Source organism: Lontra canadensis, unplaced genomic scaffold, assembly GCF_010015895.1.
Source record: "Lontra canadensis isolate GAN:19392208 unplaced genomic scaffold, GSC_riverotter_1.0 scaffold28, whole genome shotgun sequence".
NCBI classification, from domain to species: Eukaryota; Metazoa; Chordata; class Mammalia; order Carnivora; family Mustelidae; genus Lontra; species Lontra canadensis.
The window spans coordinates 1,287,647-1,314,353 of NW_022631022.1; the positions used below are offsets into that span (position 1 = coordinate 1,287,647).

The 26,707-nt window shown below is 34.7% G+C and overlaps 1 protein-coding gene across 3 annotated transcripts in view; it reads right to left on the minus strand.

The window, feature by feature from the left end:
• PIAS1 (protein inhibitor of activated STAT 1) overlaps nucleotides 1–26,707 on the minus strand; it is a 116,993-nt gene that overhangs the window by 65,137 nt on the left and 25,149 nt on the right. For 2 of the 3 annotated variants that reach the window (XM_032864611.1, XM_032864613.1), the window contains exon 2: nucleotides 19,887–20,331. In XM_032864611.1, the coding sequence (XP_032720502.1) occupies nucleotides 19,887–20,331 (445 nt within the window). Of the gene's footprint in view, nucleotides 1–19,886; nucleotides 20,332–20,997; nucleotides 21,127–26,707 lie in introns of those variants that run through there. The other variant, XM_032864612.1, reaches the window with a different exon arrangement.

Genomic DNA, 26,707 nt, shown 5'->3' on the forward strand with positions numbered 1-26,707 from the left:
ACTTTGCTCTTGAATAAGACCCTATTAAGATGATTAAAAAAACCAAACTACAAAATAGAATAACTGCAAACCACACACTTAGAGTATGTGAATTCTATCTAGAATACATAAAGAATTCAGAAAACTCATTAGTAAAAACACCCAAACACTTCAATTAGAAAACTGACAAAAGATATGAAGAGAAATTTCACGGAAGAGTATACTCAGATAGCAAATAAGCAAATAAAAATATGTTTAATATCATTAGTCATTAAGGCAATGAAAATTAAACCACAATGAGGTATCACTATACATCCATCAAAATGGCTAAAAGAGAAAATAATGAGAGCACCAAATGCTAACAAGGATGCAAAGAAACTGGATCATTAAACCACAATGAGGTATCACTATACATCCATCAAAATGGCTAAAAGAGAAAATAATGAGAGCACCAAATGCTAACAAGGATGCAAAGAAACTGGATCATTTAGACATGGCTGGTAGTATAAAATGGAATAGTGATTGTGGAAAATAATTTTGCAGTTCCTTTTAAAACTAAAAATGAACTTACCATATAGCCCAGCAACTGAACTACTGGGCATTTATCTCAGAGAAATTAAAACTTATTTCCACACAGAAACTTGTATGGTCACAGCAACATTATTCATGATAGCCAAACACTGAAAGCTCTTTAAATGTCCTTCAGTGGATAAAATGGTTAAACAAATGGTAGTATATCACAGAGGCCTTAGCAATAAAAAAGAACCTCTGGGGTGCCTGGATAGCTCAGTCAGTTAAGCCGCCAACTCTTGATTTCAGCTCAGGTCACATGATCTCAGCTCAAATCACATGCTCTTGGAGTGGTGGGATCAAGCTCTACTTTGGATTCTGCACTCAGGAGGGAGTCTGCTTGAGATTCTCCCTCTTCCTCTGTGCCGGCCACCCACTCCCCGCACTCTAAAATAAATAAATCCTAGAACACAACAAAAACAAAAACAGAAACAAAACCCCCCCAAAAAACCAATGCACACCACAACTGGATGAACCTGAAATTATGCTGAATGAAAAAAGCCAATCTTCAAAGAATATATAAAGCATGAATCCGTTTATAAAACATCAGTGAAATATAAATTTGCAGACAAAGAAATGATTAGTGGCTGCCACAGACTAGGGATTGGGGAAGGGGGTGAGTGAAGCTATAAAATGGCAGCAAGGAATCTTGTGATGTCTTGATTGTGGTGATAGTTACACTACATGAAACTATACATGTAATAAAACTGCACAGACTTGCACACACCCAAGTGAGTGCATGAGTAACTAGTAAAAGTTGAATAAGCTCTGTGAATATCAATTTCTTGGTTTTGATATTACACTATGATTGGGAATGATGCTAACAATGGGGGAAGCTGAGTACACAGGACATTCCTTCCTGTATACTTCTTCACAATTTCCTATAAATTGATAATTATTTCAAAATCAAAAGTTCTAAAAAAAAGAAAAAGAAGAAGAAACATGAGTTACAGACTGGCAAAAATATCTACAAACCATATCTAAGGACTAATATCTAGAATACATAAAGCAACTCTCACCACCTAGTTATTTAAGCACCTAAAATTAAAAAGTGACAATAACAAATATGCTGGTAAGGATGCAGAAAAACTGGACCTCCGATATTGCTAGTGGAAGTATAAAGTGGTACATTTTATCATTAAACTCTGGAAAACAGTTTGGAATTTTTCTCAAAAAACCAAATACACACTTACACACATGATCCAGCAATCTCACTCCTGGGCATATAGCCAAGAAAGAGCAAACTTATGTCCACCTGAAACCTATTCATGAATGTTTATAATAACATTATTTGTCATAGACAAAAACTGGAAACAACTAAAATGCCCTTCAATAGGTGAAAAGGGCACAGTGATACATCCATACCATGAAATACTACTTAAACAACTAAGAAATGGATGGCAAATTTCCAACACCAGTCATAAATAAAGTCAAAAGGTATCACACTGGGAAAAAAATGGCTCCAATTTATATCACAAAGTGCTAAATTCCTTCTACGAATCAGAGGAAAATTTCCAAGAATCCAATTTTAAAATTTATTTATTTGACAGACAGAGATCACAAGTAGGCAGAGAGGCAGACAGAGAGAGAGGGGGAAGCAGGCTCCTTGCAGAGCAGAGAGCCCAATGCAGGCGCCCCCTCCAAGAATCCAATTTTTAAATGGAAAAAGCTCATGAACAATTCAAACAAAATACAATATACATATATTTTTTCAAAAACCTTCATTCTCACTCGTAAGAGAAATGAAAGCTGAAACTACAATGAGTTGCAAATAGCCACCTATTATTTTTAAATGATCAAAAAGTTTAAAAACACATGGTATTACTGAAGGCAAAGGAGAATAAAAACATTCTGCATAGCCAATAGGATTATGAATTAGCACAAATCTTCTATGAAGGGAAATTTGGCAACAACTATCAAAATTTTAAATACACATTCTACTTCTAAGAATTTATCTTATAAAAATGTTTTATACATTTAGACATGTACACACTGATATATGTTACAAAACATTCTCTACAGTGCTGTTTTTAAAAGCAGGAAACTACCTAAATGTTAATTGGTAGGAGAATATTTAATAAAGCATAGTCCAATTAATCACATGGTAAGTAGATGCTATTAAAAAAAAAGGAAAGAAAGAAAGAATGCGGCAAATGTTTGCATATGCAGAGAACTCTCTGGAAAGATAAAGAAGGAACTGAAAGCAACACCTGTGATTGAGATATAGGAGAGGAACTTCTTTTCCATTATAAAGTCTTTAGTAACTTTTGGGTTTTGTATCAAGCAAATATATTATTGATTTGGAAGTTTTAAAACAATCAAAGATATTAAAATAATTCCATATTAGTGGGAAAATATACAAACAAATCAGCAGTACAGAATAAGATCCAAAAAAAAAAAAAATTCATTCAAAAAAAGTTTTGGAGAAAATAAGAGCTTTATCCCCCTGTAAATAAAAATAAAATCTAGAGTTGATTAAAACACACACACACACACACACACACACCAGAAATGGAAAATGCAAGGCATTTTTAATTTACTCATCTTGGAGATAGGATGGATCACCAAAAACATGACAAAATCCAAAGCCACTGCTTAACATAAGAAAAGCAATCAATGTATTAGACTAAAGAACAAAAACCACAGGATCATCTCAATAAATGGAGAAAAAGCATTTAAACAAATTCCAACACACTTTCATGATCTAAAAAAAAATTCAACAAAAAACCATCTGCGAAAAAATCTACAGCTAACAGACTCAATGGTGAAAGACTAGATACATTCCCTCTAAAGAGCAAGATAAGAATGTCCACTCTTCAAATTCAACAGTATTATGAAAAAGATTATACACCATGAGCAAGTGGGGTCTATTTATGGAATGTAAGGATGGTTCAAAATTATGAAAATTACCAAATGTACCACATTAACAGAATGAAAGAAAAAAAAAAAACCCCACATGATTATTCCAGTTGAGGAAAAGCATCTGACAAAAATTCAATACCCTTCAGGATAAAAACACTCAACAAACTAGGAATATAAGGAGATTATTTCAATAAAATAGGGGCAATATATGAAAAACCTACAGCTAACATCACAGTCAATAACACAGTCTTTTACAGTAAAAGACTCTAAGCTTTTTTCCTAAATCAGGAACTATTTAACATGGTACTAGAAGTCTTGGCCATTATGTACCTCACCCCCCAAAAATAAAAGGCATTCTATCTGAAAGGAAGAAAATCATCTTTACTCGTACATGACATGACTTATATGTAGAAAACCCTAAAGATTCCACAGAAAAATTATTAGAATAAGCAAATTCAGGAAGTTGTAGGATATAAAATCAACACTCAAAAATCAGCTGTGTTTCTAACATTAACAATGACCAATCTGGAAAGGAAATTAAGAAAACAATCCCATTTTCTATAGCATCCAAAACAATGAAATACTTAGGATAAACTTAACCAAAGAGGTGAAAGACATATGGGGAAAATTATAAAGAAGTGCTGAAATTAACACAAATTAATAGAAACATATCCAGTGCTCACAGATCAGAAGACTTAGTATTGTTTTTTTTTTTTTTTTTTTTTTTTAAGATTTTATTTATTTATTTGAAACAGAGAGAGAGAGATCACAAGTATGCAGAGAGGCAGGCATAGAGAGAGAGGAGAAAGCAGGCTCCCCGCTGAGCAGAGAGCCCGATGCGGGCCTCGATCCCAGGACCCTGAGATCATGACCTGAGCTGAAGGCAGAGGCTTAACCCACTGAGCCACCCAGGCGCCCAGACTTAGTATTGTTAAAATGTCCATCCTTCACAGTGAGCTACAGATTCAACACAATCTCTATCAAAATCCCAAAGGCCTTTTCTGTAGAAACAAACAAAATCATCTTAAAATTCATATGAAATCTCAAAGGACTCTGAGGAGCCAAAACGATCTTGAAAAAGAACAAAGTCAGAGGCTTCAATGTGTCCTGATGTAAAAACACAGAGCAAAGCCGTAATAACCCAAACTGTGTGTTACTGGCATAAAGAAAGACATATTAGACCAATGGAACAGGAATAAGCTAAGAAATAAACCCTCACACATCAGGTCAAATTATCTTCAAAAAAGGTGCTAGGACCACACAATGGGGAAAGAACAGTACCTTCGACAAATGGTATTGGGAAAGCTAAATATCCCATGCAAAATAATGAAGTTGAGCCTTTCCATTACAATATATACAAAAATTAACTAAAAATGGATTAAAGATCTGAAGCTATAAAACTTCTTAAAGAAAACATTGGGGAAACACTTCATGATAACAGATTTGGCAATGATTTTTTTGGATATGACACCAAAAGCACAGGCAGCAGACACTTGGGACTACTTAGAATTTTCTGCTCATCAAAAGGAAACAACTAAAATGAAAGGCAACCTATGGAATGGCAGAAATTATCTGGAAATCATATATCTGATCATGGGTTAATATCCAAAATAAATAACGAACTCCCAACAACTCAACAACAAAAAACCCAATTAAAAAATAGGCAAAGGACTTGACCAGATCATTTTCCAAATAAGATATACAAATGGCCACAAGCACATGAATAAATGTTCATTACAAATCAATAGAGAACTGCAAATCAAAACCACAATGAAATACCACTTCACAGCCATTAAGAGAGCCACTAAAAAAGAGAGAAAATAAGTGTTAGTGAGGATACAGGGAAATTGGAACCCTTACACCTGGTTAGTGGGAACATAAAATGGTGCAGCCACTATGGAAAACAGTATGGCAGTTACTCAAATAAATGGAATTACCATGATTCAGCATTCTCACTTTTTGGATATATATCCAAAAGAATTGAAAACAGAATCTCAAAGAGATACTTGCACACCCATGTTCATAGCATTATTATTCACAACAGCCAAGAAGTGAAAACAACCTAAATGTTGATCTACAGAGGAATAGTTTAGCATATACTACATTTGCTAAATGTAATAAATGTAATGGAATATTAGCCTTCAAAAGGAAGGAAATCCTGTCACATGCCTCAAGGATGAACCTTGAGGGTGCGGTGTTAAGTTATGAAATAAGCCAGTCACAAAAATGAATACTGAAGGATTCCACTTAGATACGTAAACTCGTCTAATTTTTAGAAACAAGAAATACAACAGTGGTTACCAAAGGTCTAAGGGTAGGAGAAAACAGGGAATTGTTTATTGGGTATTGTTTCAGTTTTGTAAGATAAAAAGTTCTACAAGTCTGTTGCACCACAATATGAATAGACTTAACGTACTGAACTGTACACTTAAGAATGGTTAAGAGGGCAAATATTTTATCTTAACTTTTTTTTTTTTTTTCCCCGAGAGAGAGCGCAGGAGCAGAAGGGGAGAGGCAAAGGGAAAGGAGAGAGAGAGACCCAAGCAGGCTCCAGACTCAGCTCAATACAGAGAAATCATGACCTGAGCTGAAACCAAGAACCGGATGCTTAACAGACTGAGCTGTCTAGGCACCCCAATTTTACCATAATTTTTAAAATTTAAAAAAGGAAATTAGAGGGGCCCTTGGGTGGCTCTTTTAGGCATCAGAATCTTGGGATTCGGCTCTGCTTATGATCCTGGGGTCGTGGGATTGAGCCCATGTCCAGCTCTGCACTTGGCAGGCAGTCTGCTGGAGAGTCTCTCTCTCTCTCACTCTTCCCCTCCCCTGCTGGCACACTCTCCCACAAATAAATAAATCTATTTTTTAAAAAAAGGAAATCAGACATACCTCATTAAAAATTATATATCCTCCAAAAGAATGAAGTACTACTGATGCATGCTATAACACTGATGAACCCTGAAAACACGGAGCTAAATAAAGGAAGCCACTCACAAACATGTATGATTCCATTTATATGAAACAGGCAGAATAGGCAAATCCATAGAAAAAGAAATATCATTAGTGGCTTTCAAGGACTGGGAAGAGAGAGGAATGACTGCTAATCAGTATGGTGTTTCTTTTCAGAGTGACGAAAAATTTTTAAATTAAACTGTGGTGATAGATCCATAACTTCATGAATATACTAAAAAACCATTGAATTGCTCTATACTTTAACAAGGTGAAATGTAAAGTATGAATTATATCTCAATGTTGCTGTTATTTTAAAAATCCAAATACCATAAAAGTAATAACTAATAGATTAGACAACTTAATTGTTTCCAACTTTTGTGTAATGAAAGATTTTATAAATTACACACTAAGGTAAGTAACAGGCTGAGATAAAATATTGGTAACATATAATAAAGAACTGACTAGTATACAGTACTCACAATAAACAAACCAATAAAAAAAGCTAGGAAAATGAGCAAGAGAATGAACAAGCAATAGGAACTACAATTGGTTAATGATCATAAAAACATTCAACTTCTGCAGTAAGCAATATATTATTAATATATTATATTAATTAAATATTAATTAAAACAAAATATTATTTTCATTTTATCAGTTTGTAAGATTTCAGTTTATAAAAGATCAGTTTGTAAAACCCCGATGTGGGACTCGATCCCAGAACCCTGAGATCATGTCCTGAGTCAAGGGCAGATGGTTAACCAACTGAGCCACCCTGGTGCCCATGAATGAATAAATTTTTAAAAACCAAGAATAAGTTATTTTTAAAGTTACGTTCCTTAAAAAGTCACAAATTTCTTGGCAGGAAGGGATGGAGAAGATTCTACTTCGAAGACCATGAGTATTCACATAAAAATGAACATGTACTTTTTAAAAAATCTTTGTTCTTTTGGAATGTTTTACAGTGGCTTGATCCATATGAAAAGGACAAAAATCAGCAAAAACAAAAGGGGGAGGGATAACGAACTGAGGAAAATTACCAAAAGAAATGAGGAGTGTTCTATGACTCCTTTTTATTTCTCTTCTATTCAAGTAATTTTAGAAGAACTTTAAAAAATTCACTTTCTCTATTGCAAAATATTAAAAATCATCAGAAAGATTTTGAGATTAACTACAAATACATCACATTTTAAGAGAATGAACGTTAGCAAAAAAATAAAATCTAGACAGCATCAAAAAAAAAGTCGAGTTTTCTTCAAAATATTTGAGTATTGAGTTATGAACGGGCTATAATTTTAACATACTTTTTTTTTTTTAATCTAGGGGCTAACATCAAGAGGTAATAAATTGGAATTCCTCATATGTGCTATAAATTTCACACCTGCCCAAACTGATCTGATGAAATAAAAATCCATTTCTCTTACAGCGTGTACTGGTAAAGATTATCATGTAAAATTAAAATCTCAAACCCCCTTTCAATGTATGTAAGTGGAATACAAAAACACCTTCTGTAGTACTCCAAAAGTAAATTTCAAAAGAGTGATCCCATTTGTAGATCCAATGAAATTTTTTTTAAAAGATTTTTTTTGTCAGAGAGAGAGCAAGAGAGCATACAAGCAGGGGGAGCAGCAGGCAGAGGGAGAAGCAGGCTCCCCACTGAGCAAGGAGGAACCTGGAAGCAGGCTCTCCACTGAGCAGAAGGCAGCCGCTTAACCAACTGAGCCACCAAGGGGTCCCCCTATGAATTCTACTAAAGAAAAAATTCAAGGAGGTTTTTTTTTTTTTTTTCCTAAATAAAACTGAGAGCAAAAGATGTTATAATACTGATACCAGGGGCACCTGGGTGGCTCAGTGGGTTAAAGCCTCTGCCTTTGGCTCAGGTCATGGTCTCAGGGTCCTGGGATCAAGCCCCGCATCCGGCTCTCTGTTCAGCGGGGAGCCTGCTTCCTCCTCTCTCTCTGCCTGCCTCTCTGCCTACTTGTGATCTCTGTCTGTCAAATAAATAAATTAAAAAAAAAAAAAAACCTGATACCATAATTTAAAAACAATTTTAAAAATCTTTTTATTTTTAATGCCTTATATTACAGGAAGAACACTGGCTTTGGAAGCAAACTTGTATTCAAACCCTGCCCATCTCTTAAGTTTTGTTTACCTTGTGCAGACCTCAGCTACCTCTTACGCAGTATTTATAGACTATTGGGCTAAACTTCCAAAGTTGTTTGGGAGCTTAAATGAGGTAACAAATACAAAGCTCCTAGCTTAATGCTTATCCAGGTAGGTGCCCAATAATTTTTATTTATGTACCCCATTTCTCTCGTTAATTCATATATTAAAGACTTCATGATAATCATTTTTTAAAAGATTTATTTATTTATTTTAGAGAGAGGGGAAAGAGAATCCTCAAGTAGACTCCCTGCTGAACCTGACATGGGGCAGCTCCCAGGACCCTGAGATCATGACCTGAGCCAAAAATCAAGAGTCAGCCACTTAAGTGACGGAGCCATCCAGGCACTCTGGGTAATCATTTTTAACTCAGTCTTAAAATATTCTACATAGTAGATAGATGACAGGTTAATTAATTATTTTCTATTATTGGACATTCGGGTTATTCCTAATTTTTATATTAGTAATAACGTTACAGTGAATATTCTTAGGTTTTGGGTTCCCAAAGGTGGAATTAACAGATAGATCAAAAAGTATTTAAGATTTTATTTATTTATTTGAGAGACAGAGACAGAAATAGCGACAGAGAACACTAGCAAGCACAAGCTGGGAGGAGAGGGAGAAGAAGGCCGCCCACTGAGCAGGGAGCCTGATGTAAGGTTCGATCTCCGGAGAAGGTAAACACTTAACTGACTGAGCCATTCAGGTGCCCCTCAAAAATTATTTTTAAGCTCTTGCTACAAATTGCCAAACTGTACTCTCAAAGAGCTGTATTGTAATTTATATTGCTACCAGCAGATTACACGTATTTTAACAAATCTTATCAATACGGGATAGAAATATACTTTTAAATCTAGTACTTCAGACAAGATTTAAAACCTCACTGTTGACTTTTGAATTTTCTTTAAGAACTAGTAAAAGTATCTTTTCATGTTACCTACTTGTGGTTCCCCTTCACTAACTTACCTATTCATATATGTTGCCCTATAGAGTCTCAGCAGCCTCCCCCACACTGATTTGTGAGAGTTCTTTCCTTTAGTCTTATATTTGATTAAAGTATTTTCCATTTGGTATTTACTTTTATACTTGGGCTTTTTAAAAAAAAAAATGATGCATATATAGAGGTTTAACATTTTTATGTAATCAACTCAACCCATCACTTTCTTTGTGATTTCCTAAAATTGTATGTAAACATAAGTTGCTAACTTTACATTCAAAATTTATGTGGGATAGGGACGCCTAGGTGGTTCAGTTGGGTAAGCAGCCGGCCGACTCTCGGTTTCAGTTCAGGTTGTGATCTTGCAGTCATGAGACTGAGCCCCAAGTTGGGCTCTGTTCTCATCATGGAGTCTGCTTCAGATTCTCATTTCCCCTCCCTCTCCCTCGCTCTCTCTCAAATAAATAAAATCTTTAAAAAAAATAAAGTTAATCTCACAAAACAAACTGAGGGTTGCTGGGGGGAGGGGGGTTGGGAGGGGGGGTTATTATGGACATTGGGGAGGGTATGTGCTATGGTGAGTGCTGTGAAGTGTGTAAACCTGTCGATTCACAGACCTGTACCCCTGGGGAAAAAAATATATGTTTATAAAAAATAAAATTAAAAAATAAATAAATAAATAAAGTTTACGTGGGGAGGTGGTGAAAAGCATAAAATGTTATGAGTATATTATACACAAGTGATTTTCCTTTCTGATCCATCTTATGTATTAAAATCATTAATTCTACAATTGAAATTTAAAAGCAGAAATAAAATATTCAAAAATATGGCTCTAAAATAAACAGTGAAGCAAAATTCTAGGAATTGCAAAGGACATGTAGAAATAATTTAGCCTTTTTATTTTTACCTACCTTAAAGCGATTTAATTCTAACATGACATTCAACATCCAGCTTCTTCTGAACCACAAAATTCCCATATTTGGCACATCTAAAGCTTATTTACATTTTTGTTTAAACAAATTTAGCATCAGTAGTGCCAATGAATTAGAACTAATCTCTGCTCAAAACTGAGTTCATCTGCAAGTACTATCAGCAATAAAGTAGTATGGCTCAATAAAGGCAATGGCTTAAAATTAGCATCCAATCGCCCAGATATCGATCAACAAATTTCTTAAAAAAAAAAAAGGAAAAAGGGGGCCCCTAGAGGGTGGTTCAGAATCTGCCTTTGGCTCAGGTCATGATCTCTAGGTCTTAGGATCAAGCCCCAAATTGGGCTTCCAGCTCAGTGGGGAGTCTGCTTCTCCCCCTTTCTCTGCCCCCCGCCCCCGCTTGTGCTCTCTCTCTCTCTCTCTCAAATGAATAAATAGAATCTTAAAAACATATGTAAATATATAAATTATATAATATATAATATATTTAATATAAATACATATAAATCATATTTATATCAATATATATATTTTAAAAAGAAAAAAATGGATTGTCAAAATTGAGTTCTTCCTTTGATTAACCATCATACCTGCCCCCCATGATTACCACACCCAAGCCCTCCAGCTAGCTGGTTTGCAACTCATATGGAACTGGATTTGTGCTGGGGAGACTGGGCCAAAGAAGTGTAGAACCCGCTGGCAAAGTCTGAAACACTGCATTCCAAACACCATATATACTGTATGTTTGATCTTTAAATTCCATCCTAGTAAAATCTTTTATGTTGGATTCCTTTGTTAAACTGTACTTACTTGCTTCTGAATCTAAATGGCTGGCTCATTAATGTCATAATTTAAGATTTTTAATTTCAAATTTATAATTACAAAGAGGGGTTCTTTACTGATTCTGATTGTCAAGATTCCTTTCCAACTCATACATCTTTCATTCTTAGTTCCCAAGAACCAGTAACACTTATTAACAAAGACACCCATTTATTAAAAACACAGATGCCTTCGTGCTTCTGGACCACTACAGAAACATTATAATCAAAATATTAAATAGAAAGACCGAATATATCTACAAAGGAATACAGATTTAGAAGGTAAATCTTAGATTTTGTTTTGAAAGTCAGAAGCCAGGGCTGCCAAATTAGGAAGAAAAGTTTCTAGGGAAAAAACCCACCTACAGAAAAAATTAGTGCTCAGATTTTCCAAAATTCAAGTACAGAAGAGCACAGCTTGTACTGAATTGTTAGAAGGCAGATTTGCTAAAAGCACGGAAGAATGAATCACAAAACCTTTGAATGCCCTTTCCAATACTTATCAGAGCCTGCGTCCTTGAATTTGCATCACCTGATCTTCAGGCAGTGGCTATCAGGCATGTGGAGGAAGGCAAACTCAATTATAAAAAAATGAGAGGAGAAGGAAACTGTGAAATCTAATCCAATGCCAGAGGAGCCCTTGGCAGAAAACACTGGTAATCAACGTTATTAAGATATAGCAGAAACCTTACCCGTGCTACACAAAACAAGATGGATCATTTTAACTATTTGGAAGTGCTAAAGCATCTGCTGCCTTTCATCCTAAGGCAAAACCCAAATTTATACACACACACATACACACACTACACACACACACATCTATATATATGAATTTAATATACATGAATTATATATTTCAAACCTTTTCTGTAAATTATTCATACATCTTCCCAAGCCTAAAATACTTGTAATTTTCTATATAGAAGTGTTCTGTTTTAAAAAGGAAAGCAATCGACCTAGCTTTCTAAAATACCGAGACTATAAACTCAACACCCCTAGAATGCTGGGGTCTTCCTTAGGAAGTATCTACATCAAGTAAGAACTAGCTGTAACAAAGCTCAGGAAAATGCAAATGCAATTAACCCAGATGACAGATATTCATGATTTTTAGTGGGAAAGATTATTTAACAAACATTAAACTTAAACAGAAGCCACCTTCCAGGATTTAAAAAAGAGAAAGATAGGGGGTGCCTGGCTGGCTCCGTTGGTAGAGTATGCGACTCTTGATCTCGGAGTTGTACATTCCAGCCCCATACAGGATGTAGAGAGATTCCTTAAAAATAAAATCTTAAAAAAGAAAAAAAAAGATAAAACATAAACAAGCGACTTGTTTTATCACAAATTGAAGAAATGATATCCACGTGATCAATTAAAATGTCTTAGTATTTCAGATACTTTAGTCTGTAGCATCCAAATGCTTTCCAAAAAATATTTCATTTTAAGAATTGAGGTGGACATAAATAAATAAAGTCTTAAAAAAGAGGGGGGGAGGCGCCTGGGTGGCTCAGTGGGTTAAGCCTCTGCCTTCACCTCAGGTCATGATCCCAGGGTCCTAGGATCAAGACACGCATTGGGCTCTCTGCTCAGTGGCTCTCTGCTCTCTGCTCTGTCTCTGCCTGCCTCTCTGCTTACTTGTGATCTCTTTCTCTGTCAAATAAACAAATAAAATCTTAAAAAAAAAAAAAAAAAGAACTGAGGTGGACCAAGAGGAGACCATCTTCACAATTTCTAATATTTTATGACAATTTTTAGTTAAAAATCAAATTTAAGAAAAAATGCCTGTGAATTTACTTCATTTTATCCTTTCCTTTACAATCACTGTCCTCAAAGAGAAAAGAATTAAACGATAATGAGTTCTAAAGAAAGACTACAAACATAAAACTGTACGATTAAAAACATCATTTACTTATTAGTTCCTTACTTCTCCTGAACTTCTTCCCATCTACCCCTCCCAAACAAGTGACAGGGAGATAAAAGAAGTTTATTTTTCTTTCTTTTTTTTTTTTTTTTTTTTTTTTAGAGAGAAGGCATGTGTGAGCAAGGAGATAAACAATCTTAAGCAGGCTCCACACCCAGCACAAAGCCCAATGTGGGGCTTGATCTCACAACCCTGAGATCAGGACCCACCCCTAAATCAAGAGTTGGACACTTAACCAACTGAGCAACCCAGATACCCCAGAAGATGCTTTCTTTAAAAACAAACAACAACAACAAAAACACCTCAACCATAAAAATTATAATCTACTTTATTCCTCCAAAGAAGAAACCAGTTAAATTATTCTCAAGCAAAAGAACAAATAAACTCCTAATTTCCTTACCTTTAGAGAGTTAACCCTCTTAACTGACCTGCTCTTAAATGAACTGATGTTCTCCATGGCCTCCATACATCCTGACTGGTGCTCTAGCAAGGTGACTGTACCAACAGAACACTCTCCAGTGCAAAAGCACTGGAGAGCCAGGGGTGTTTATTCTCAAATAAACTCTGTGTATGCCAGTTGCACCTGCAATTATGAAACTTAAATACTACAAAACTGATGAAATGTAAGTGCAAAAAGAAAGAGCTGCTGTTTTCATGAAAACTAAGTTGAATGCTCTGCAAAGACCCAACAAAAGCTGCTTTTAAAAAATGCAATGAAATTGAGTGGAATAACTGTAAAAGATTTTTTCCCCAGTTGTACACTCAAACTGCTACACAAGTCTTTAAATTCTCTCTGCTTTAAAAAAAAAAAAAAAAAAAAACTAAAACTGGAAAATCTGCAGTCTCAAAGAAAGGCTTTGACCTACACCAAAAGACTGGCAAGTAAATGTACATTAATATGTTTTACATTAAAATAAAATGTTTAAGTTATTCTGTATCATTTTTATCAGTTGGTTCCAATTTGGATAAGAGGAAATGTTGTATCCTTCAGTGATCAATTAGAACACTGAATGAGAAATCAGAAATAATGCTCAACAATTATTATTCCTCATACCAATCTACGGGAAATCCAAAGACACATGATATGAACTTACTCAGATGTATAACCTAAGACCTTTAAAAACCAGAGAAGGGGGGTACCTGGCTGACTCACTCAACAGAGCACGTGACTCTTGATCTCAGGGTGGTGAGTTTGAGCCCCATGTTGGGTGCAGAGATTACTTAGAAATAAAATCTTCTAAATAAAAATGAATGAATGAATGAATGAATGAAAAATAAAAACCTGAAGACAACCCTTTAGAAGGTATAATTTGGCTTGAATTTGATATAAATCAAATCTTAGAGATGACTCAACAAACTCCTACACAAGTACTCTAAATGAAGGCAAAGCTGTTTTCTGTTAGCCTTTGAAATACTTTAAATTATTAAAAATATTTAAAGGCACCATTTTTTTAAATGTACTTGCTCTTTGAAAAATTTACCTGAGTCAAGGAAAACAGAAATAACGAAATCACTAACAAACATAAAACTGAGTATTAATGGATGTTTACCCATCTGAATCAAACCAAATATTCTTCTAATCGCTGTGAAAATATTTTGTTTTTGCCATTATGTTCTAACACAGGCCAATGTAAACAATATAAACAGTAATACTCTAAAAAAAATCCAAAACAATAATACTCTAAACAATTTTATTATTCTAAATAAAATAATATTAAAGAACTGAAGGAAAATATCTTTCCTCTGAATGAACGTAAGATATTTTAATCCAAAATAACTTGTCCTTTTGACTTTTGTTAATTGTAAATTCGATAGCTGAGAAACACCAAGAGTGACACAGTGTACAAATAAGATACCTCAAAGTACACTTCTAACACATGGTGCTCAATATACTATGAAGATTATTATTTACTATGCACCATTCTTTATTGATATGGGTCAATAATATATGCGGCTAAGAATCTCCTGGGTTAACTCAGTATTTGAGATTCTCCTTTTCATTAAAACAAAATCAGAAATAAACACAAACACATACACACACAAAACAATGACTGACTAGAACACAACAGAAATATTTTTAAATTACTTTCTAAAGTTAAGTAGTGTCTACGGAGTCTATATTAAACATGCAATATATATCTTTGTAATTGGGGGAAAATGGAGAATATATCAAATATCCAAGTCATTTATTGACCATAGATATCAAAATGGGGGTGGAAACAATAAAAGGAAGGACAACTCTTTCCTCTCTACTCTATCTCCCATCCCTACCATAAGCCACTATTTATGATGGATATGTGGTATGCCTTGGTTGTTATCTGAATGATAAAATGATTAAAAGTCACTGAATCAGAGTGAAATAAAAGACTCTATCTACTGTATTTAAATAAACTGGAGAGCTAATAAATGTTTACTGAGCAACTACCATATAACAAATTCACAGATAGCTATTATGGGAATATACAGATAAATACAGCAGAACCTTTCCACTTTGAGGAACTAACAACAAAATGTTATGAGAACACGCAAGAAAGTGAACTCAATTTTGGGGGGGAAGGAACAGATAGATATAGGGGAAATCTTAGACTCATGGAAAAGGTTTTAAAAAGTATTTAAAATATGTCTAAAAAGAACAAACAGGATTTTAATTATAGGCAAAAATAATCAACCACCTTCATCTCACCATCCTTCTAGTTAACTATGGAAAATGAAAAGAACTCTCTTTAATATGTGGTTCCAAAATGAAGGACCTTAAAATTACTCACTGTTCAAGAAATAACAAAATGAGTTTAAGAATGGGTTAACAATTACCTAATAAAACTGGGGATACCAAAAATATTGTGATTTTGGTTAGAAACATGAACCATACAGCAGAAAACCATTCAGTTACATAAAAACATCTTAAAATCCATTTAAATCTAATGGTTAAGGCCAAAGGGGAGGGAGGGATGAAAAAATAAATTTACTTGTCACATTCTGGACACAAGTGATAATGGTAATGAACTAGTTGGCTATAGGTCACAACTAACTCTTATGAGGTTATAATGATTTTAAATATATATATATATATATGTTTAGGTTATATATATGTTTAGGTTATAATGATTTTAAATATACATATATATGTTTAGAGACAAAGAGAATGCCAGAAGCCATTTAATTTTTCAGGAAATACCATTTTCCTACATTTAAAACAAATGACCTACCGGCAAAAGTAATCCTTTAGAAAACTGAATTCCATGATAAAGTAGTCACTTCATTATTTAATGAAGGAGAAATAGTCTTTTAGTAACATTAAAGCATCTCATAGATTCTTTTATTTTGTTCTTTGCCAAACAGGGCTTTAAAAGATGTTCATCCCAAACTCTGCAAATTACTCAAAATCTTCTTTCAATAAATCTTTTTCAGATTTACTGAACATTCCCGCCCCTATATATTTACTGAATCAATAAACATCCACAAATTACTTTCTGGTAAGACTGTTTTATGCATAACTAAAATGATGACTTTTAATTCTATGATAAAAATGAGAAATTAGAAATCTATTTATAAAGCACCAAGCAATTCTATAACACCTGTTCATTATGTGTACACCACAAACAATAGATTTATTCAATAAAAACTAGTATTCAAATCAAATTATACTTTAAATATACAATTTTTATTATGTGTGGTAACTGTTCTATAGTCACCACAAACAATGAGTTAGTGAATACTGAACCACCGCTCCTAGGGAATACACAGGGCTAGTTCCTGCAAGCCCTGATCACATTTTTATCAACCAATCACTATGTAATCTTGTTTTAGATGTGTTTCTGTTCAAGGACACCTTACTTAATATAGAATTCACTTATTACTTAATAATAATTTTATTTATTTAATAATACAATTCATTAACATTGACCTCAGAGCCAACAGCACTAATTCATGCCTGAACAAAACTGAATACATACGTCACTTTTTTCTCCATTAGGCACATCAGAGCCTTTTCACATTCAGAACACTAGACAGAGTTTCAGCACTATGGTTAGGGGCTATTTAAAACTGCAATCACCAACAAAAAGCACAAAAATGCAAAAAACAAGGCATTAAATAGAGAACAAAAGAGGACATGTCCTTACAGTATGAGAGCTGAAAACAAGAAAGCAAGAGTCACCTTGTGGGAAAGTTCAAGTCAGAAGACTCAGATTTTTCACCATTCCACGCATGTCCATAAATAATCATGAAACTTTTGTAATGATTTTATAATTACAAATAAATTTGAGATAGCAGACATTCACAAACACAAAATATGCAAATAACAAGAACTGACAGTACAAAGAAAGCCTAATTAAATAAATCTCAGGGAAATATTTTAGTACTTCAACCCAATTTTGTAAATATAAGAGTTTACTTAATGGTCATCAAAGATGGGAAAAAAACTTTATAGCATTGTTTTTGAATTATCACACAAAAACACCAGACAGAAGTAAGTTATAAGTTTCCAGATAAAGAATAAAGATGGGAAAATGACTTTAAATTTACTGCCTAGCAATGCCTCAGTGGCTCAGACATTTAAGCGTCTGCCTTCAGCTCAGGTCATGACCCCAGAGTCCTGGGATCAAGCCCCGCATCCGGCTCCCTGCTCAGTGAGGGTCTGGTTCTCCCTTTCCCTCTATGTTCTTTCTCTTTCTCAAGTAAATAAAATCTTAAAAAAAAAAAAGCAATAAAATACAAAATGTAAATTATGATAGGAAAGTTAAGCTAAAAAGGCATGAAAAGACCATCAGTGTAGACGATTAGAAATTAACACTTAAATATATCCAAGGAAAGTACCTCGGTGAAATAAAAATTGACTTAAAATTCTCTAAATTCTAATTTTTTTAAACTATTATTCAGTATAACTATAATCTGTGTCCAGTTTGCATTTCTACTCTTTATAACAAAATTTAGATACATATTTAAACATCATCTATTCACAGTCGTACCTGAGATTTATATTACAGAAAATGAAAACAGCAAGATACATTAATTAAAACAAGAAGAGAATTTGAGAACAGGGAATGAAATTTAAAAAAGCCACCAACATCTTTTTTCCTTTTATATTTCAGATGATGTTCACTAGAGCACAGTTTTTGGCAGCAAAAAATAAGAAAAATTTGTCTTTTAATAGAGGACTGATTTTAAATCATGGAATAGTATATAGTTTAATACGAAATGAGCTAGAAAATATGTGTGTGTGTGTGTATATACATACACACACACATATATGTATATACATCTCATATACTGTGTGTATGTGTGTATACACGGCCTTCAGTGAAAAAGGTGAAACAAGACAGACAAGGAGAGATGTCTATATTAGGGGGAAAAAAGGCAAGTCACAGAATACGGTATAAAATAAGATTCCTTCTTGAAAAGCAAGAAATGTTAACTTGTTTATATATGCACACACATTAAATTACTAATGAGAAAGGGAATTCAACACTTTCATTTTTTATAATGAGCATGTGTAAGTTTTATAAGCATAGGTTCTTGACAAGTGTTAAGTTACCTTGTTATATACCTTGTTACAGAGATTTTAAAAATAATATGTGATACAAAATTCATGTTGTTTGAAAATGATTCCTATAAACTTAACTTATTCAGGTAAATCCTGTTAAATTAAAAACAAACATTTCCGAATTCAAAGAATTTTAGTATGTTCTCAAAATTTAACACTAACCAATCCCCCAAGCTGAAATGTTTACTGATTTATAACAAGGGTTAGAAAACTTTTTCTGTAAAGGTCAGACAGTAAATATTTTAGGCTTTGCAGACAAACATGGTCTCTACTACATATTATTCTTTTTGTTCTTGTCTTCGGGGTTTTTTTGCAACCCTTTGGGAATATAAACAGACAGAGACACACACACACACACACACACACACACACACGTGCGCGCGTGCGCACAAGTTAGCTTATTAGATCATAAAAAACAGACCACAGGCTGAATCTGCCTTGCTGGCCACAGTTTGTCAACCACTAATTTATGACAATAAACCAGCACCTTAACATCTGATATTTAAAATACATCATGACAAAGGTATCAGAAATCACAACAGTCAGTTTTATTCTACATTAAATAAAGCAAGGTAGTATTGGAGAAATTAAAATTACAGGTCAGTTAATACACTTAATTCTATTAATATCCCAAATATTAATCAAACGATGATAAAAACACAGTAAATAAAATTTCAATATTATAAACCATGATCATGTGTGCACCTAAAAGCACACATATCCACTTGAAAAGTCAGCTGAAACTGAAATACTACACATCAAAGCTCAAATCTCCTTTTATAATAATTAAAACCATTAACTCATTTAAGTAATCAAAACTAGTCAGTCATTTGTTTTAGATGTCATCAACTCCTGAAAATTATTGAATTCAGAGGCTGGTACTATTACTACATTTTACTTTTTTAATTTGTAAAGGTTACTGTAAAATATTAATCAACAATCTAAAATATTATACTTTAATAAAAGTTTATATTCTTGGAAACTTTTTAATATTTACTGGGTCAGCAACCATCACTGGAAACTTGACTCTACTTTTTTCTTTGCCTAAAAGACAGCTTATATTTGATTTTGTTTAAAACTGAAAGATCCTTATTGTAATCTGAATGCTACTATCAAAGATTTGCACTACTATTCACAATGAATAATAAACTGGGTCAAACTGAGTATCTCCCCACCCCCACCCCCAAGTAACCAAACAACCATTATAGAATAATCTTACCTAGACTGGTGGGTTTTATCAGTTCATCCAGTAAATCATAAAATGGTAATTTTTGAAGTTTTATATCCGGATGGACTGGGTGAAGAGCTGATGTAAGATGTGGGAGTTCCAGTTCATGTTTAGGTCCCAGAAGAGAAACAGGGAGTAACGGTGATGATGCAGGGTGACCATCGTAAGTGAGTTGTGGAATGGTAGATGGAGACAAAGTTGCTGGCATAGGACTTGAATGAACATTGGGGATGGACAAGTCCGCAGGCGTCATGATTTTCTGGGGGAACCTCCGCCTATAGAGTTCTTTAATTTTCATTTGTACAGCAGGACTGCAGCCAGCCTTTAGCAAATGCAGGGCTTTTGTGAGAAGTTCGTGTTTGCGTCCGTGCTTGTTTCTCCCAGCGTAGCCCAACAGTACTTGGAGTTCAGAAACTCTAAGGCTCATAACCATTTGCTTAGAGACAAAACAAAATGAAAATGTTAGTATTCCAAGAGTATAATTCACAATATTAAACAATACTTTATTCTAACCCTTTCCCCTCGTGGTCTGCTTTAAAGGCAGCTCAGTTACAATCAACTCTAGTTATTTTCAGCTTAAAATAAGTAATCGAAAAAATTTAAAAATTAATATTCATAAATTCAGTGACTTCTACCCAGGGTTATAAAAAATGTAAGATGAAGTATACACCAGTCAGAACCATGTCTCACCTCATTGCCCTGTTTCAGTGCAACTGTCAGGTATTCATTCATCAAGAGCCTCCTGAGTCATCAGGAGAGTGCTGACTGCTATGCAGATGGCAAAACATAACAATGACGCTTCAAGAACATTTGTTTTCTTGGGGTAAAAGTATATAAGTATGTATGAAACACATAAATGCCCACCTCAAACGTCAGATGCAAGCAGGGTATAAATAACATACTACCAGGTATTACATTCTATGCTGACCCTGGAATTTGTAGGACTTAAAAACTATTTTTCCTTTTTGACCCCGTATTTACCAGATATACTTGGTATTTTTCATATGGGTGTCACTAAATCTTATTATCTCCACAAGCTATTATCCCCTTCCTTCTTTACACATGAAGAAACTATGTAGTTAAGAAAGGTCAAATAACTTACCTAAGGCCACATAGCTACAAAGTAGCAGTCAGGATTCAAATCCAGATATGTATGATTCTAAAGTCCAGGCTCTTTTCACTAAAGTTTTAGGAAAAGGACAGAGCTGGAAACATAATATTGACTCACTCCACTAGCAAGGCCAGGCTAAAAAGTATAGGAATTCAATCCACATGCCATAATGTGGAAGGTTGTAATTAAAAAAATCTGTTTAACTCTTTGTTCCCAAACTTGTTTGGTCACTTTCTCCTTTTTCTCCCATTACTAAGAGACTACCAGTAAGAAATGCCTAACTATACCAACCCTCTCATCTTAAAGTGGAAGAATATGGAATCCAGAGAGAAGAAATGGCTTACCCAAGGTCATAGAGTATTAACAGCAGAATCCTGACTTGACCATCACTGACAGGGAGGTGCTAGGGTAGAAGACACAAGTAAGCTTACCACTGGCTCTCTATTTCCCCCACTGTTTTATCCCCTCATCTCAGGCCTAATAGCAGTACACAAAAGATAAACTGCCTTTCCTAACTCACTGCCACTACCTGAGAGGCCACCCCATCCCAGCCAATCCTCTGGAAGCTATTTAAAGAGTGCAAACAAAGTAAATAAAAAAATCAAATAGTGAGAAAACAGTGTATAAAGAGCTTTATATCAAATATAGCTGGCTATCAAACATATATGTCCCTTACCCTACTTCTCTGGCCTAAAAAATACTGTTTCCTCAATTTCTAGCTTTTGTCAGCCTTAGTCCAATAAGGCCTGGCAATATTAATGACTCTTCTCTCACTACTTTTACTGGTCACTTTGCATATCTTTATTTAGCACTTGTCTTGCTTTTTTATAATTTTCTATTTGTACAAGTGAGTCCATGACCAGTTTGAGGTCCTCCAAGGGCACATGCCAAGGTCACCATTAGCATCTAACACTAGGGCCTGACAACAGTAGAAACACATCAAATGACTGGACAATGAATAAAGAAATGAATGAAAGAATGAAATAAACAAGTCACACCAGAAGAAAGGGTGGGGTGGAATCTACAATGGTAAGTTATACATATAACTACAATACAAATGCAAATGAACTCCCAAACTCTTATGTTCACTAAAAGGCAAAGAAATACTACAGGCCTTACAAATAAAGCCTACCCCAAATCCTATAAATGCTTCTCTTTTTTAGATAGGATTAGAGATTAATTACTAACTATAATGTCAGCAAGCTATCAATTTCTCCCTACTATCCAAAATGTGCTAAGAATACAAGAGTTTTAAAGATTTTTTTTATGACTTATTTTAAAAAGAACTGGGACTTCAACCGAGATGTACTATAAGGAAGCTTCTGCATTTGGAGAAATAACAGAAATTATGCTTCAAAGATTATCAGTTAAAAATACATTTAGGTTGGCACTGGTCAAATGCACTTCATTTTACAGAGAATGCAGTATAAATTTTAGAAAGAGAACAATGTCTTCCCACTTCAACTGCATTCTCCTAGGTCAAATACGAATAAACTTGAATTCAGTGATTATCACAGGCTTTTCCCCAGTGACAGTTTTTGTCCTGACTCTACGGGTATAAGGATGCAGCACAGATGTATTATTGTTTTATGTTATATGGAAGTACACACTGGCAATTCTCGTAAAATAAAACCTCTTGTGTGACAGTCAAAAGAAAAAAGTTGATGACATAAGCATAAGTTTTGTTTTTGTTTTTACAGGATGTGTAATTATCACTGACAATTATGCAGCAAGTATTGTCCTCATTCTACAGACAGGAAAACTGAGGCCTACACAGGTTAAGAAATTTGTTGAATATTATACAACTGCTCCAAATATTATGCTGTTACACTTCCAATTAAGAAAGAGAAAAACCTTTTAAGACTAATTGATTTAACATTCAATCTCCATTTCATGCACCAATATTTTGGCTTTAAAAAAAAACTGGTGGTTCAGGGACGCCTGGGTGGCTCAGTTGGTTAAGCAGCTGTCTTCAGCTCAGGTCATGATCCCAGCATCCTGGGATCGAGTCCCCTATCGGGCTCCTTGGTTGGCAGGGAGCCTGCTTCTCCCTCTGCCTCTGCCTGCGTCTCTGCCTGCTTGTGATCTCTCTCTCTCTGACAAATAAATAAATAAAATCTTTAAAAAAAAAAAAATTGGTGGTTCAGATAAGAAAAGAATGCATCTGGATTCAAATTAACCACTGCACCTTAAAATCAGGTTTAGTGAAAGATGGAGTACTATCCACGGCTATTACTGGAGCAGCTGCTGCATACTCTCAAGGACTGTAATAAGCATGCAGTATTTTTAAAAAATAAATAAAAGGGGACAGGAAACACAAACATCTGAAGCATCACTCAACCGAAAAGTTTCAGAGAAGCATGGAGCAGTCAATTCACAATGCAAAGTATTGACAACACAGAGGAAAACTAAACACTTATATATGAGATGTTGAAATGCAATATATTTTAATCCATCATGTGTTTAAAAATCTCCATTTGTTAGCACCACAACAAAATGAATATTTATAACTAAGGATAACATCAACCACTGCTACTACTAGAAATCATTACCTCCTCAAATAGCATTCTAGTGACTATATCCCCAAATGATAGAGTTGTCAGAACCCCAGGAAATTCAGAATGCCTGAGAGATGTATATACACTGTACGGAAAGCATTCTGTGAGGGGTATCTTTTTAAAATTAATTTTTTTTAATCAAGCAGGCATGCACACAGTTTAAAAAGTCAAATAGTGTGACCAGAAAACAGAGATCCCCTGCCCCACCTTTCACATTCCTAGGACAAACTCTATTTAAAGTCTTTTTGGCTATTTTTTATGGCATTTTTCACTATATTCTATACAGCAGGTCTATGTGTTCTTAAAATTTTTCCTTCTAGGAAAAAATGACTTATTGGGCTCTGTGCTATCTCTACCCCCATATCCCCTCACAATTTTTGGTTGAATCAGTTGTTTACATCATTATTACAGCTGTAAATAATATCCATATTTGAGCTGAAGTATATCATGATTACTCTTCCATTCTGTAGAACTTTGGCTTTCCTTAATCACTGTACCATTTGTGCATTTGCTTTGTTTTCTATGTAACTACTAATTCATCTGATAAAACTGATAAACTGTAACTGATAAAAGTGTAACTTTTAACATATTCAAATATATCAGGTAAAACTGTTTTCATTTCTTTCTTAAATACATGCCTTCTGGAGCCCTCTGTCAGGTTCCAATTTGGACTGCTTGCTCTCTACACCTGGTACACAACTATGGTCATAGAATTTCCCTTCAACATATCTTTGTAATTTCCCCATCCCTCTTCCATATTGCATCCCATTTCACTGATCTCACTTTTTCCTTAGTTTTCTCTTTTTAGTATTTTCTCCATTAGCTTCCTAAGAAGGAACTGGAAGCTACATTTTCAATTCTTTGCGTTGCCCAAAAATATATCCATTTACCCATACTTAATAACTTAGTTTGGCTCAGTATTTGAATTCTAGACAGGAAAGCGTGTTTTGTCAGAATTGTAATAGCCTTTCCTCACTGTCTTCTGGCTTCCGGTGTTGCTGTTAAGAAGCCTGCCATCATCCTTCATAGTCGCCTGTATATTCCCCTAAGGGAGTGTATATAGAAGTTTCTTGGGGCGCCTGCATGGCTCAGTCGGTGAATCATCTGCCTTAGGCTGAGGTCATGATCTCAGGGTCCTGGGATCCAGCTCTGCAGTAGGCTCTGTGCTCTGCAGGGAGTCTGCTTCTCCTCCCTCTGCTCATGCTCCCGCACTCGCTCGCTCCTGTTCTGTCTCTTATAAATAAATAAAAACGTAAAAAAAAAAAAAAAAAAAGCTTCTTCCTACGTGCTCTGCAATGTTACAGTGTTGCATTTTGGGGCTGGGTTGGTTTTCTGTAGGGTTTTGTTTTTGCTTTAATTGTATGAAACTGGTAATTGCTGTCTTTTAAATTTAGATGCACGTTTCTTGAGTGCCTATTATTTAGGTACTGGTCTTAGACCGATTCTCCAATTTTCCTTTACTCTATCTTTTCTCTTCTCTTGCATTTTACATCTCCTGCATTTCGCTCTGTTTCCTGAGAGATTTCCTCAACTTGATCTTCTAACATTTCTACTAAAATTTTCATTCCCATGAACCTCTGTTCTGTTTGTTACATGCCTTTTTTTCTTTTCTTTACCCCCTACATCTTGCTTTTAGTTTTCATGAATGGAGTATCTTACTTCCTCTCTGATGATATATATAAATTGGGTATTTGATGGTGTTATTGTCTCCCACTGTCTGCAGCGTCTCTGTAACCTCTGGATTCTTTTTCACTACCTGCTTCGGTCTCTGCCTTTCCCGCTTGATGTTTTCCTCAAATGACAAGGGATTTCTGGCTGTACATTTACATTTAAAAGATACTAAAAAATACTTTAAAAACATGATCAAATGATCTGTGTGAGTGAGCAGATTGGGGTACTTCATTCTAGGATGATCAGGCAGGAATTTGGCTGTTTTGAGGATTCCTTTTTTCCTTTTAACTAACACTTTTGAAAGAGGAATCCTCCAATGTTCTGCTTTGGCAGTATGACCAGCTTCCAGTGTTCTCAGGATAATGGGGAGAAAGAAGGGGGAGGTCTTCACCATTCAGAAATTAGACATTTCAACTTAATCCCCCTTTCAGATATGTAAAATTTTACACACACACACACACACACACACACATACACATGTGTGCGCATGCGTGTGTGTATGAAAACAACTATGCCAACCACAGGGGCAGGGGACCACAATTTGAGAAAGATAAATACAGACAATATTCAAGCAGTATCAACAAGTACTACAGACAGAGTGCTTTTTGCAATTAAACAAAAAGTGCCAGTATTACTGTTCTTTATTTATGACCTTACATTAAAGGTCATACCTAAATTGTGAATTAAGAATTAGGTCCTTCCTGCTGAGCAACATAATTACTTTCATTTACACATCCCACTGCAGTAGTTTAGAGGATTAGTCATGATAAAGCAGACTTTATATTATGACTATCTGGTATCAATTTATAACCAACAGTAAACCAAAATGAATTCTGAACATAGACAAATTGGGCATTTAACAATGTCATAATATTTCATTTATAGTTTTTCACAACAGCAATCATCAAAAATTCTATAACTGCATACATTAAAGCCTGTACAACAAAAATATTTTATTTTTAAAGTCAGATGCTTCATCTATGAAAATGACTTCTGCATCATTTCTAATCTCTCCATTTGAAATAGTTAATAAGCAGCTGTTAGATTAGTAATTTGTCACTACTCAGTTCAACCAGAAAACCTAGTTAGACAGTTTCTACAAAAGGAGCAAGTCAGGTTGGTTATCTCTCTAATCTCGTTCAACCCAATTTCTCATTTTTTAATTTATTTCTCAATATAAGATAACTGAAAAGTGATCTCTAGAGCCTACTCCCCTAGTTGATCTTCTCTGTCTTCCCCTGGTCTCTATTCCATCATACCAGCTGCATTTAGTCACACATAATGACAAAATACGGATATCCCACTCTCCTTTATGCAGAGTATAAACCTAGGACTGTTAAATTAGTGCATCACGGCTTCAATTTGTGACAGATGATTTAAACACCATACCCATTTACGTACTACCACATTTCATGAAACATCTGGATGTGTCCTCCAAAAGGCTCCTTCCAGATGATAACTTGGATATTTAA